Source organism: Salmo salar, chromosome ssa09 (assembly GCF_905237065.1).
Source record: "Salmo salar chromosome ssa09, Ssal_v3.1, whole genome shotgun sequence".
Taxonomy (NCBI): domain Eukaryota; kingdom Metazoa; phylum Chordata; class Actinopteri; order Salmoniformes; family Salmonidae; genus Salmo; species Salmo salar.
Window position 1 is genome coordinate 70,515,033 of NC_059450.1, and position 15,575 is coordinate 70,530,607.

Genomic DNA, 15,575 nt, shown 5'->3' on the forward strand with positions numbered 1-15,575 from the left:
ACTCACTCTGACACACTTCTTCCCTGTTTTTCGGTGTCAGATCTCACATCAGTTCTGTGGAGTCGTCTTCCTGACTGACGAGGTCTGAGTGTTGTTTTTGGTGCAGTGTGGAGGAGGCGAGTTTGAGGAATGGGCCTGGTACTTTGTGGTTATTTGGGTGGGTTACGGTCTCGTTGTGGGATTGTGACATTACCTCCCCTTCCCTCGTACATTTTCTAGACTCCACCAAACTGTAATGAGGCTGAGGGAAAATGGCCTGCCCCACCTAGATGATGCTAGGGAGAACATTGGAGTGGTGCTCACTTAATGTATTGTACTAAGTGCATGGGTGTGGAATGTTTGTGATATAGTGCCCTCTGTAGTGGCCACTCTCTCTGCAGTATTGTGTTCCGAAACTAAATCATGCCTGGCGGTCGGGTGGGACTTGACCGTGTACCGGTCGGGGACAATACTGTCCTCAGCACTTTCAGACGCAGCGCAGTCGACCATTGGACAGCCAGCCTGGACTGGCTGCATCTAACCCCTCTCCCTACCGGCTTTTATCAATTTATTAGATCGAAAAACAATGTGCTCCTCCGCCCGCTCCCACCCAACATCCATCACCTATGGGGCCGGGAGGCAGCATTAGTTACAGCTGCTTTCTGCTGAATAGACCTGAATAGACTTTTACTGAGTGTGGTGAGGGTCAGGGCTTGGCCAGGATAGGAGAGTGGATCGGTGGGAGATATTCAATAAAACTTCATCAGAGGGAACCGGCGGGTCCACTGAGGAGTCTTTAACACCTGGGTCCACACAGCTCCACATATTCTATTGAAGTGTGTTCTATTTCTGTCTGGGAACACCTGGAGCTGTAGAAGAGGCGAGGGTGGTTTCACTGTTTCTCTCTTCTTTGAGTCCCAGGGAGAGAAACAATGCGGAGTCTGTTTCCTGTTTTCCCTGATTCTGCATTCTGGCTGAAGGTTCAATGTGCCCCAGTCCATCTCTGCCTTTTTATAATCTATTTCTTAACTGTAATCACAGCAGTCTCAGATGCTTTAGTGCTTAGCCTGGTGGTGTGTGTACGTTAAACTCAATAAATTGACCCATTTTGCTCGATAACGATAAATAAAATTGTTATGCACAGTTGCATTACATTAGCGGCAGGGCTCTAGACTGGCTCCAGTGCCAAGTAAGACGTTAAATAAGTTAGCTATTTCATCAAGCGTATTCAGGGAATGCATGATAAATATTTTGATGTGCAACATATCAGTCAAAATAGGATCAAGTATGATCAGATTTATTTAGAAATGAATTTGCCTGCATGTTTTGCGTGGATATTAGCCTAGCCTATATGCTACATAATTTACAACATGAGGAAGTGGGAACTCAAAACAAGTTAGCTAGATTGTCAACTAATATTATATTGTTGCTAGATTGCTACAGTGCATTCGGAAAGTATGCAGACCCCTTTTCCACATTTTGTTACGTTACAGCCTTATTCTAAAATTGATTCAATCTACACACAATACCCCATAATGACAAAGTGAAGATGTGTTTTTAGAAAAGATTGCAAATGTATTAAAAATAAAAAGCACCATATTTACGTAAGTATTCAGACCCTTTGCTATGAGACTCAATTGAGCTCAGGTGCATCCTGTTTCCATTGATCAATTCAATTCATGGGCTTTATTTGCATTGGAAACGTGTTAACATTGCCAAAGCAAGTGAAATGGATAATAACCAATATAAATGACCAGGACACATTAGACACTTCAAATGGCATTGTGTCTATAAACAGTTTTGTAGTGATGTGCAAATAAATATGGGTTGTGTTTGTTCTTCACTGGTTGCCCTTGTGATCATCCTTGATGTTTCTACAACTTGATTGCAGTCTACCTGTGGTAAATTAAAATTGATTGGACATGATTTGGAAAGGCACACACCTGTCTATATAAGGTCTCACAGTTGACAGTGCATGTCAGAGCAAAAACCAAGCCATGAGGTTGAAGGAATGGTCGGTAGAGCTCCGAGACAGGATTGTTTCGAGGCACAGATCTGGGGAAGGGTACCAAAAAACATCTTCAGCATTTGAAGGTCCCCAAGAACAGAGTGGCCTCCATTCTTAAATGGAAGAAGTTTGGAACCAACAAGACTCTTCCTAGAGCTAGCCGCCCGGCCAAACTGAGCAATCGGGGAGACCGGGAGGGGACCAAGAACCCGATGGTCACTCTGACATAGATCCAGAGTATCTCTTTGGAGATGGGAGAACCTTCCAGAAGGACAACGATCTCTGCAGCACTCCACCTATCTGGCCTTTATAGTAGAGTGCCCAGACGGAAGCCACTCCTCAGTAAAAGGCACATGTAGTCTATTCACTGAAACTATCTACCTAAGCTAATGTTAGCGAGCTGGCTAGAATTTGTAACATGTCATATGTCTAGCAAATTGGTAGAATATTGTACGTTTTGCGAATTCATAACAGGTAATACGAATTGTAATTTGTAATATATCATATGAAATGGGTGATGGACATTCCCAAATGAATACAGATCGTACGAAACGTGAAATATCAAACTAAATGGAGTGTCTCGGATTTACGTACATAAGGTGTCATCGTATCCCCACAGATCAAATTCATTTCAACAGTACTTGATAGTCCACTAGATGCTGCACTGGTGTAAAATGTCACTATTGTATATGATTTGAATATTAACATATCTGGGTCATTTATACTTTTTTATTTTTTAAATTATTTTATTGAATATTCGAAATATACAATATACTTTCAGTGAACCCGCTCAATAACTACATACCAGTCATCCAACAGATTCCCATTCAGAGCTACACACAAGCATCCAGGGTCAATGCCCTGCTCAAGGGCATGTTGACCGATCTACCACCAGGCCAAAAAACGTGAACCCGAACCCTCCAAGATCCCCCCCCCACAGTTCCCCAATAGCTGTCTCAACCATTCAAGACCCCTCCCACAGTCCCCCCCAGGATAAAAAAAAAAATAAATACAAAATTCAATTAATTCCATTCCCCACCCCCAAGAACCCCGCAATGCACCAACAACCAAGAGAATGAACTAAATAGAAAAAAGGAAAAGACAGAAGAAAACAGAAAATAACAATGCAAACCAATATACAAAAAAATTATCAATTTAAAACAAAAGACATCAAGGACAACTAAAATCATAACAGCAATGCCTACTGTGTATGTCTGGCACTATTACGTATGTGTTTTTGTATGTGTATATTTAAACGAGTGTGTGTACAAACACCTGCACGGCATCAGCCTCAGGCAAACTGGCATTAGTTGTAAAAACACTGTGCCTCAGTGTCAATCAAACTTACTTTTTATTATGATTTATTTTTACGTTTACATTTTTTCTTACTTTTATCTTTGACCATCATTCTCTCTCACACAGCAACTCCACTCCCACTTGTCTCCAATTCCACATACCAACCCTCAGCCCATCCCATCTATCTCTGCTGGCCACCCACTTCGGGTTTTTATGCAACACATATCTTTCAACTATGCTGTGATGTTTAATGTACAATTTCAATCTATCTAATCGAATAGAATCCACAGATTGTGAGTTGAAGATAAATACTTTTACTTAGAGTATTAGTAATTGACTGACCCGGACTCTCCAGATCTCCCAACAGCACTATTTCTAGGGTCGATTTTAGATCAATGCTTTGCATTTTTAACCATTCCTGAACCTGTGACCAGAAACAGGCTACCTGAGGGCAATACCAAAATTAATGGTCTATTCATGCTGTATCTTCACAAGAAAATCTGCAGAGCTTCGATTTTATGCCCCAAATATTCAACATTTTGTTGGTGGCAAGAATTCTATATAATAATTTTAGCTAAAAAGCATGAAGTCTTGAATCTTGCATTTTCATCTTGCATCAACTCATACACCCAAATCTCTTCCCAACTATTTTGTATTCTGTATGGCACAGTTGTCAACATCCTGGTCCCTCAAATGAAACTGCTATACTTTCCTATTTATGCTATTTTTATTCCTCGGCCATTTTTGATCCTTTATATTGGGCAGACAGACTAGTTTTCTACCTCCTCCCGCTGCCACCCGCCGCCTCCATTTTTGGGGCAATGCTGTAATCAATTGGTTGTGTACTCTTGGATTGAGCAGACCTTTCCGTACAATTCTGATAACTACCATTCCCATTTACAATATCAATTAAGAACAAAATACCCTTTTCAGACATATTTCCCATAAATACAGGTATTTCATCAACAAGCCCATTTGAGTTCAGCCATAATATTTGTTGTAATATATGTTCTATCTTTTCAGGGGGATGAAATTGAAATTGAAGCCAGCTTTGCAATGCTTGTTTGAAAAAGAAAGACTTTGAAAAAAAGTATAATTTTCAATTAATCGAAAATGAGACATGGCAATCTGCACAGGAAAAAAATTCAATTTTTAAACAATGGATGAGCTTTTCTTAGTAATCTGCTTGAGAACCATTTAGGGTTCAAATAAAACTTTTGAATGAGTGAAGCTTTTAGAGAGCTTTAGTGATTTTATATTTAATAATCTCAACCCACCCTATTCATTATATAGATAGGCACGTTTTATTTTGTCTGGTTTAGTGTCCCAGATAAAGCATATGTTATGCTCATATGATTTGAAAAATGAATCAGGAGTAGGCAGCGCCATAAGTAAGTGCGTAAACTGAGATATGACTAAGGAGTTAATCAGGGCAATTTTTCCATAAATAGACAGGTATTTACTTCTCCATGGTTGCAGGATCTTGTCTATTTTTACAAGTTTTCTACTGAAATTCATTGTGGAGAGCTTATTTATATCTTTTGTGATATGAATACCGAGTATGTCTACTTAACTATCAGCCCATTTTATAGGTAAACTGCAGGGTAATGTAAAAGTTGTACTTTTTAAGGATCCAATACGTAATATTGTACACTTATCATAATTAGGTTTTAGTCCAGAGAGTACAGAAGTTATCTAGATCTTTAATGAGACATTACAGAGATCTACCTTGCGGACTTAATATAAAACTTGAGTCATCGGCATACATGGACACCTTTTGTTTTTAAGCCTTGGATTTCTAATCCGCTAATGTTGTTATTGGATCTGATTTTAATAGCTAGCATTTCGATGGCCATAACAAATAGATATGGTGACAGCGGACACCCTTGTTTAACTCTTGACAATTCAAAACTCTCTGAGTAGTAGCCGTTATTTACTATTTTACACCTGGGGTTGCTATACATTATTTTTACACATTTTATAAGAGAATTTTTCTCAATTTCTTCATTTATACTTTGCAAGATCTATTTCTTTGACCTGAACCAAATATAATTGTATGAGCTATGTGATGCATCTGTGTTCTGGTGTTTTTGTACCCCTCTACTAGGTAGTGAGATGGGGGCAGTCCCGTCCCAGAAAGGCAGTCCATTCTGCATGCCTTGTTGACTTTTGTGCATGTATACTGGTAACGGTCATTGCAAACTTAGCTAGCTCATCAACCAGTATTTTCTTTGTCATTTCTGCACGATGGTACTTATTAAAGCCTTGAATCTCATAGGGACGTCACTGTCACCACTGCTCATCTAGCTAGCCACTTAGCCAGCAGGGTTGCATCAGTTTCTTTTAGACTATAGTTAGCTAGGTAGCGAACGCTAACTGATTATCATGTAGCAGCCTCTGCTAACGTCCCTAGCATGCTAACATTAGCTAGCTAGCTAAAAATCAAGCAAATGGTACTGAGCTCATGACAAAATCATGTATCGACTATGTTGTGGTTGTTTTTTGCTCAGTGATATTGCAAATATCATATTTTTGGCATTTAACTCTGATTTATCTTATGGCATGCATCTAATCTGGTTTCGGCATTAGAAAATTAGTGAATTCCTGTGAGATATTGCGAGAATTTGACAATTCAATGTACTTAGGGGGAAGCTTAGGTTATGGACATGCCGCCTATCTCTGTAGTGCATTTGTGATGGAGTTTTCAAAACAACTGGCCACTGGATTTATTCTACCAGGTAGGCATAGGTTACCTTTTAATTTCCTTTCCATCTTCCCAAAGACAGTTAGGCTATCATTAGCATCTCTAACGGCTATACGAAGTGGTACTGTGTGTGTGTGTATGTATGTATGTATGTGTATATATATATATATATATATATCCTACGCGCACTGCACACATATACAGGGGCAGTCACAGTAATGTGAATTAATCACGATAATAAAAAAGCAAATTGTGAACCAAAAACGAACATGCCCAGGTTAAAAAAAAAATGTCACTGCTACCCTTGCGACCAATTAAAGACGTGTTGCACTGCTATGTCAAACTGTTGCAAATGCAGCTGTTTTGGTCGCAGTATCAAACTGTGTGTGTGTGTGGGCATCAATGTTAGGTAATGTTACATACACCGGATAGGTTCAGTGAAAGGTGTGGCTTTACGGTGTAGCCCATAGTAGTACAGGGCCCCTGGAGCAAATTGGAGTGAAGTGCCTTGCTCAAGGGCACATTGACAGAATTTCCACCTTGTCGCCTCAGGTATTCGAAGCAGCGACCTTTCGGTTACTGGCCCAACGCTTTAACCTCTAGGCTAACTGCTGCCCTGCGTATGTGAGCGGAAGAGAGAGGCTGTGTTAGTGGGGAAGCAGCATGTTCCTCATTGTCAGTCCTCTCACAGGAAAGCAGGAGAACACCAGACAGAGGGCTCACAACATGTCTCCTGCCTCAGCGGATGCCTATCTGACAGCTTGTACAGCTCATGCTCCGAATGACAAATAAGAGCCACTGTGCGCACTGGTGTGTGTGTGTGTGCGCGCGTGCAGTTGTGTGTTTGTGTGTGTGTGTGTGTGTTCCGTAACACAGGCCACTTGCTCAGTGGGAGCCCCGGTGGTGAGAGCCTTTTGCGTGCTGCAGGATCAGGGGAGAGGGGGTGAAATCTGTCTTGTAACAGCATTAAGAGGCTACACAGCACATTCTCACACACACACAATATTACACAATCGTTGCATGTTGTTGGGGGCTGTTTTTGCTGGTAAGCTTTTGGCTCGTAGCTCCAGTCAGGCGGTGTTCCTGAGCCACTGGTTGTTTGGGATTACCTGATTGGCCCTGTGCAGGCATGCTCTTTAGGCTCATTAGTGGTTCAGGTTCCTGTACACACACACACACACACACACACACACACACACCAGATTCCTGTACAGCCCCCGGCCTGCGGTCCAGCACTGCTCTCAGCAGCCCAGCAGGAGAGGAGAGCTTGCTCAGTGGTCTGAGACGTTGGCACCAGAAGCAGGCAGGCAGCAGGCAGCAGCCCCTGTGTGTGTGCAGATTAAATACCACAGTGGCCCAGGCCCACTTGATTAGATGTCCTGCAGGTCCAAGCTGCTTGTGTTCTTCTCCCACTCTGTCTCGGTATGAAATGTTTCATGCCCCTTTGTTGGACGGAGAGATTAGGGGCACACACACACACACACACACACACACACACACACACACACACACAGTACAACCTGTATTGATGTGGGAGTGCTTGCTGAACCTTAACCACATTGCACCATGTAATTGAGGAATCTGTAGTAACTTGTCCAATGTTATTTTCCCATTCAGTGTATTTTCAGTTAAGAAATGGTCTTGGAAATGACTCCTGTACTGAACCACTCTCGAGACGGAGTTGTCTGCATTCACTACATTGTAGTCTAGATAGTCATTAACACTGTGACTAGGTCATAAGTCCGATCTACATTTAGTGTATAGGCTACCATTACAATTTAGTCAAGTAGTTATTAGAGCTAGTAGTAAATGAGTCTCATTTTATCATAAGACTTTATGATCGGGATTGTATGGTCCGTAAAGTTTCTGGTGTTCTCTCCTACAGGTGATCGTAGACACCCCCACCAGCCCAGTCACTAGTGGCCTACCCCTGTTCTTCGTCATCACTGTCACAGCCATCAAACAGGTAAACGGCAGCACTCCCCCCCCTCCCCAATATATGTAGAATTACTAGAACCGGCATCCCCATTCTGAGGGGCCTTTCACATTCTAGTAACTCCATTTCTGTGGCTCTCCATGCGTCTCTTTACCACCTCTCTTCCAAGTGAAACATTTTTTTCCCTTTCCGTTAAAGTTTATTTTTAGGGGTATGAGGTATTGAATCGTTGCCAATGCTTTATGGTTTTGTCATAGCCAAAGTAATGCTGGCTATGCGATGGTGATTTTTAAAGAGAAGGGGAAAGTTGTCTTGGAACATGACCAAACGGTACTACAGTCGCTCGTATAGAAACAAATGATCAGAGCAGTCTCTTTTCTGCTGACGCGTGTCCAAGCTTTTAGATGTATTGTTTTAGGAATTGGCTTTTCTGGTGGCCTGCTGCTAGGGCTTTTTGAAATGCACAATGGAGGGTGGACTTCCTTCCAAATATATATATGGGACACACTGATAGCGGCTAGCGATGCTGCTGCATTTAGCCAGGCTTTGAAGTGGGACAGCAGGGGATGCTCTGTAGACTGGGTTAGGTGAGCCCTGCAGTCAGTTCCTTACTAAAAGGACATCGTCGCTCCCTCTCTGTCCATCCACCTACCACCCACTCTTTCCTCCTCCTGTTTCCTCCCTGCATCATCCCGAGTGCGCAGCGGTTTAAGGCACTCCATCTCAGTGCGCGAGGCGTAACTACAAACCCTGGTTTGATTCCAGACTGTGTCACAACTGGCCGTGATTGGGAGTCCCACAGGGCAGCGCACAATTGGCCCAGGGGCGTTAGGTTTTGGCCGGGGTAGGCCGTCATTGTAAATAAGAATTTGTTCTTAACTGACTTGACTAGTTAAATAAAATCCCTCCCTCCCTCGGGCATCTTTCTTCCTCTTATCGCTGTTACCCTGACCTCTGGCACTGACTATCTATTGGCCCTCTCTTCATGTCCCCTTTCACTCTCGCTTACCCTCTTCCCTCCCTACATCTTCTGCTCTCTTCTCCCCATCTTTCTTTCTCCCTCCTTATTCCTCCCTCTCTCTCTCTCTCTCGCTCTCTCGCTCGCTCTCTCGCTCTCTCTCCTCCAACGCTCTCAGGGCTATGAGGACTGGCTGCGGCACAAGGCAGATAATGAGGTGAATAAGTACCTGGTGACAGTGCTGGAGGACGGCCGGAGAGCATGCAAGGAGAGCGAGAAGATCAAGGTACCTTTAGCAAGCTGCGCCTCGGCCAAGTTCCCCGGAAATAAATATCCCTTAGGGACACGGGGGCCAGGAGGGAGAGGTAGTTGGCATGTTCTTGTATGGCTCTATGGTACGGTAATCCCAAGTAGGTGATGCAGAATGGAAGAAGATACATTTGTCAAAACATTGAGGACACCTGCTCTTTCCGTGACACAGCTTTCACCTGTTCAGTCTAAAATCCCTTATTGATGTCACTTGTTAAATCCACTTCAATCAGTGTAGATGAAGGGGAGGAGACTGGTTAAAGAAGGCTTTTTAAGCCTTGGGACATGGATTGTGTATGTGTGCCATTCAGTGGGTGAGTGGGCAAGATACAGTTGAAGTCGGAAGTTTACGTGCACTTAGGTTGGAGTCATTAAAACTCGTTTTTTAACCACTCCACAAATTTCTTGTTAACAAGCTATAGTTTTGGCAAGTCGTTTAGGACATCTACTTTGTGCATGACACAAGTTAGTTTTCCAACAATTGTTTACAGAGATTATTTCACTTATAATTCTCACAATATCACTATTCCAGTGGGTCAGAAGTTTACATACACTAAGGTGACTGCCTTTAATCAGCTTGGAAAATTCCAGAAAATTATGTCATGGCTTTAGAAGCTTCTTATAGGCTAATTGAAGTCAATTGGAGGTGTACCTGTGGATGTATTTCAAGGCCTACCTTCAAACTCATTGCCTCTTTGCTTGACATCATGGGAAAATCAAAAGAAATCAGCCAAGACCTCAAACAATTGTAGACCTCCACAAGTCTGGTTCATCCTTGGGAGCAATTTCCAAATGCTTGAAGGTACCACGTTCATCTGTACAAACAATAGTATGCAAGTATAAACACCATGGGACCACGCAGCAGTCATACAGCTAAGGAAGGAGGCGCTTTCTGTCTCCTAGAGATGAATGTACTTTGGTGCGATAAGTGCAAATCAATCCCAGAACAACATCAAAGGACCTCGTGAAGATGCTGGTGGAAACGGGTACCAAAGTATTTATATCCATAGTAAAATGAGTCCTATATCGACATAACCTGAAAGGCCGCTCAGCAAGGAAGAAGCCACTGCTCCAAAACTGCCACAAAAAAGCCAGACCACGGTTTGCAACTGCACATGGGGATAAAGATTGTACTTTTTGGAGAAATGTTCTCTGGTCTGATGAAACAAAAATATGACTGTTTGGCCATAATGACCATCGTTATGTTTGGAAGAAAAAGGGGGAGGCTTGCAAGCCGAAGAACACCATCCCAACCGTGAAGCACTAGGATGGCAGCATCATGTTGTGGGGGTGCTTTGCTGCAGGAGGGACTAGTGCACTTCACAAAATAGATGGCATCATGAGGAGGGAAAATGATGTGGATATATTGAAGAAACATCTCAAGACATCAGTCAGGAAGTTAACCTCTCAGGGCTAGGCGGGACGAAATCGTCCCACCTACGCAACAGCCAGTGTAATCCCGTGGCGCGATTTTCAAATACCTTAGAAATGCTATTACTTCAATTTCTCAAACATATGACTATTTTACACCATTTTAAAGACAAGACTCTCGTTAATCTAACCACACTGTCCGATTTCAAAAAGTCTTTACAACGAAAGCAAAACATTAGATTATGTCAGCAGAGTACCCAGCCAGAAATAATCAGACACCCATTTTTCAAGCTAGCATATAATGTCACAAAAACCCAGAAGACAGCTAAATGCAGCACTAACCTTTGATGATCTTCATCAGATGACACACCTAGGACATTGTTATACAATACATGCATGTTTTGTTAAATCAAGTTAATATTATATCAAAAACCAGCTTTTTACATTAGCATGTGACGTTCAGAACTAGCATACCCCCCGCAAACCTCCGGTGAATTTACTAAATTACTCACGATAAACGTTCACAAAAAACATAACAATTATTTTAAGAATTATAGATACAGAACTCCTTTGTGCAATCGAGGTGTCCGATTTTAAAATAGCTTTTCGGTGAAAGCACATTTTGCAATATTCTGAGTACATAGCCCAGCCATCACGGCTAGCTATTTAGACACCCACCAAGTTTAGCCCTGACCAAACTCCGATTTACTATTACAAAAGTTTGATTACCTTTGATGTTCTTCGTCAGAATGCACTCCCAGGACTGCTACTTCAATAACAAATGTTGGTTTGGTCCAAAATAATCCATCGTTATATCCAAATAGCGGCGTTTTGTTCGTGCGTTCAAGACACTATCCGAAGTGTAAATAAGGGTCACGAGCATGGCGCAATTCGTGACAAAAAAATTCTAAATATTCCATTACCGTACTTCAAAGCATGTCAACCGCTGTTTAAAATCCATTTTTATGCCATTTTTCTCGTAAAAAAGCTATAATATTCCGACCGGGAATCTGCATTTAGGTAAACAGACAAAAGAAAACAAAGCATGAGGTCGACTCGGGCACGCGCCTGAGTCTCACAGTACTGTAACCAGCCACTACCCAAACGCGCTATTTTTTTTCAACCAGAGCATGCAAAGCCATGATTCAGCTTTTTGCCGCCTTCTGAGAGCCCATGGGAGCCGTAGGAAGTGTCACGTAACAGCAGAGATCCTCTGTAATGGATAGAGATAATCAAGAAGGGCAAGAAATTGTCAGACAGGCCACTTCCTGCATGGAATCTTCTCAGGTTTTGGCCTGCCATATGAGTTCTAAAAATTAAAGGGGGTGCAACTCGATATTAGGAAGGTGTTCTTAATGTTTTGTACACTGAGTGTAGCTTCACAATGCTTTTATGTTGAACTTCAATGTCTAAACTCTCTGGCCCAATCCCAAATCAACCCCTAGACCTCCCTATGCACTTTTGGAGATCTGAGAAGATATGACAGGTTTAAGCAACTTGGTTACAGCTCTAATGTGCCCTCTGATAGGCTAGGATGGTGTAAGTGTCACCATTTTTCTTATACCAAACAAATCCTCTGAGATCCACAAGGGCCTAGGGACTATGGAATAGGCATGGTCCTCTGTATGGACCTGATGTATTCTGTTCCTCTAAGGTTGGGGATGTGGTTGAGGTGGTGGAGGATGAGACCTTTCCCTGTGACCTCATCCTGCTGCAGTCCAGCCGGGAGGACGAGACCTGCTTTGTCACCACGGCCAGTCTGGACGGGGAGTCCAACCATAAGGTGGAGTGCTGCTACAGTAACACTAGAATCACGGTGTCATTGAGACGTATCATCATCATGGCTTTGGCATCGCTTTCAATCTGCCATCACTCCCTTCCTCTCATCACTCCCTTCCTCTCCATCACTCTTCACTCAAATCCATCGGTGTGTGCCTGCGTCTGTGTGTGCCTGCGTCTGTGTGTGCCTGCGTCTGTGTGTGCCTACGTCTGTGTGTGCCTGCGTGTGTGTGTGCCTGCGTGTGTGTGTGCCTGCGTGTGTGTGTGCCTGCGTGTGTGTGTGCTTGCTCGTGTATGCCTGCCTGTGTCCCTGTCTGCCATTATGGGGGGTGTTTTTACAGAGCTGCAGTGATGACCTGAAATATTTGGCACTCACTCTCTCCTGGATCTGTCTCAGACACACTACACAGTGCCAGACACGGAGAGGAACCTGGAGTCTCTCAGCGCCACCATTGAGTGCGAGCAGCCGCAGCCTGACCTCTACAAGTAGGCTATGAATCCTTGCACCCCCCCCCCCCCATACAAAAGAAGCTACAACAGATCGTAGACCGATCGTTTGTGAATCTGCTCCCTGGACCGTAAAAGCACACTGGTTTTACTTTAGGCTTTTGCAGTTTAATCAACTGTCAATTAGGATGCCATTTTGATAGCTGCAGTGTCATTACGTTGAGTGTTGGCAGGCTATACGCTAGATCTATCTCTCTGACATATTGTTATGAGAGATGTTAGACTGTTAGTAAACCTGATTTGTGGATGAGACTGGCCAGGAATTGAAGGGAAAGTTCAGTTAGATTTGGCCCAAGCTGAGGAACAGACCCAGTTGTTTGCACAGCTGTATCCTCTCCGTAGACCTAGTGGTTTGGCGCCACCTATGGCCGAGGAGCTGCCATTACAGGACAGTTGGGCGCCAGACATCAATGACGTTTCAGAAGTCCTAAGGAACTGAAGACGCCAGATGCTGCTCCTTTTCACAATCAATAAAACAGAGTGGTGGTGCCAGCGTGCCGTCGGACAAACCACCAGTCATTAGCTCGCTCTTAATTGGTGCAGTCCGTGCGGTCAGCATATGGGGTTGTGATTAGTTTGACGTCTGACTAGTTCCTGTGCTTCCTGGTGGTATTAGTCATCAGTGTGTGTTTCTAATATCAGAAAGTATTTTTCTAGCCTATTCCACAGTTAATTCAATTCAGGTCCATCGTGAGATGAACATCACAGGAGGTTGGTGGCACCTTAATTGGGGAGGACGGGCTTGTGGTAATGGCTGGAGCGGAATCTGTGGAACGGTATCAAACGCATGGTTTCCATGGTTTCCAGGTAGTTTGGTGCCATTCCGTTTGCTCCGTTCCAGGCATTATTATGAGCCGCCTCCTCAACAGCCTCCTGTGCTGTACATGTATGTTACTGCTATTGGGTGGGGCAGTGCACTCATGCGTGTCTGTGTCTGTAGATTTGTGGGCCGTATGCACATCTACAGGAACAACCAGGAACCCGCTGTGAGGTAAGTGCTCACCACTCCCCCTATTTGTTCCTCTCAGCCCTACCTCCCCCCTCCTCCCGTACATCAGTCTAAAAAAACCAACTAAAAACAGTCTCTTAAGCACTCTGTCTTTTCCTTCTGCATTACCATCAAATCATTATTTAATTGATCCATAACGCCAAACGAGCATTAAAGTAAAGCTGAACCTGGCACAGACTCAAGGCAGCGCTTTGAAAGCGCTCTAGGAAGCATTTGTCACCGGGCCGCTTTGTAATGGTCTTTATAAAAAATGTTTTGTGTCCTGTCAGTTAAAGAGTAGTAGTCATTTTAGAGAGTGCTAGTGTGCCACTGTAAGAGAACGCTGCTGTCTTGGTGTTTTAGGTTTGTGACAGTATTTTCTCAATGTGTGGTGTTCTTCAGGTCTTTGGGTCCAGAGAATCTCCTCCTGAAAGGTGCTACCTTGAAGAATACTCAGAAGATATATGGTGAGTTACAGGACATTGTTTAATGCAATTGAGGGTTTGAATGACCCTCAGTGCTGGTGTCAGAGTGTGAGACTATCCTGACCTCTCTCTCTCTCGCTTGTTTCTCTCTCTCGCTGTCTGTCTCTCTCTCGCTGTAGGTGTGGCAGTTTACTCAGGCATGGAGACCAAGATGGCTCTGAACTACCAGGGGAAGTCCCAGAAGCGCTCTGCGGTGGAGAAGTAAGGATGGTCAAAGAGAATTGCACAAAAGGAGAAGCAGATCATTGAAGGAGGGGCTATGTTTTCGGTTTAGCCACAGGGGAACAATGATCAGTTGTATGATGCTGGGGTAGTTCAAGTCCATTCACATTGATATCAGGGGGATATTGAGAGAGATATATATATATATATATATTAATATATATATTAATATTATAGTAACTATTTCTCAGTGGATGTATATTCTCAGTGTTGCTAATGGAAGATTGGTTATTATTTCAGGTCTATCAATGCCTTCCTGCTGGTGTACCTGTGCATCCTGGTGAGCAAGGCCCTGGTGTGCACCACGCTCAAGTATGTGTGGCAGAGCCGACCAGGCCAGGACGAGCCCTGGTACAACCAGAAGACGCAAAAGGAGAAAGATACCAACCTGGTGAGGCCTTCTCTCTGCTAGTAAGACTTTATTCAGACGCTCAAATACAGTTTAGCAGCTTGTAACGCACGCTCAAATACAGTTTAGCAGCTTGTAACGCACGCTCAAATACAGTTTAGCAGCTTGTAACGCACGCTCAAATACAGTTTAGCAGCTTGTAACGCACGCTCAAATACAGTTTAGCAGCTTGTAACGCACGCTCAAATACAGTTTAGCAGCTTGTAACGCACGCTCAAATACAGTTTAGCAGCTTGTAACGCACGCTCAAATACAGTTTAGCAGCTTGTAACGCACGCTCAAATACAGTTTAGCAGCTTGTAACGCATCGCTCAAATACAGTTTAGCAGCTTGTAACGCACGCTCAAATACAGTTTAGCAGCTTGTAACGCACGCTCAAATACAGTTTAGCAGCTTGTAACGCACGCTCAAATACAGTTTAGCAGCTTGTAACGCACGCTCAAATACAGTTTAGCAGCTTGTAACGCACGCTCAAATACAGTTTAGCAGCTTGTAACGCACGCTCAAATACAGTTTAGCAGCTTGTAACGCACGCTCAAATACAGTTTAGCAGCTTGTAACGCACGCTCAAATACAGTTTAGCAGCTTGTAACGCACGCTCAAATACAGTTTAGCAGCTTGTAA

At 43.4% G+C, this 15,575-nt stretch overlaps 1 protein-coding gene across 5 annotated transcripts in view; it reads left to right on the forward strand.

Annotated features, from left to right (window-relative positions):
* LOC106611735 (phospholipid-transporting ATPase IG) overlaps positions 1-15,575 on the forward strand; it is a 79,578-nt gene that overhangs the window by 34,270 nt on the left and 29,733 nt on the right. For all 5 annotated transcript variants that reach the window (XM_014212259.2, XM_014212255.2, XM_014212257.2 and 2 more), the window contains exons 4-11: positions 7,873-7,953; positions 9,060-9,167; positions 12,216-12,344; positions 12,738-12,826; positions 13,788-13,838; positions 14,238-14,302; positions 14,440-14,521; positions 14,783-14,933. In XM_014212259.2, the coding sequence (XP_014067734.1) occupies positions 7,873-7,953; positions 9,060-9,167; positions 12,216-12,344; positions 12,738-12,826; positions 13,788-13,838; positions 14,238-14,302; positions 14,440-14,521; positions 14,783-14,933 (756 nt within the window). The remainder of the gene's footprint in view (positions 1-7,872; positions 7,954-9,059; positions 9,168-12,215; positions 12,345-12,737; positions 12,827-13,787; positions 13,839-14,237; positions 14,303-14,439; positions 14,522-14,782; positions 14,934-15,575) is intronic.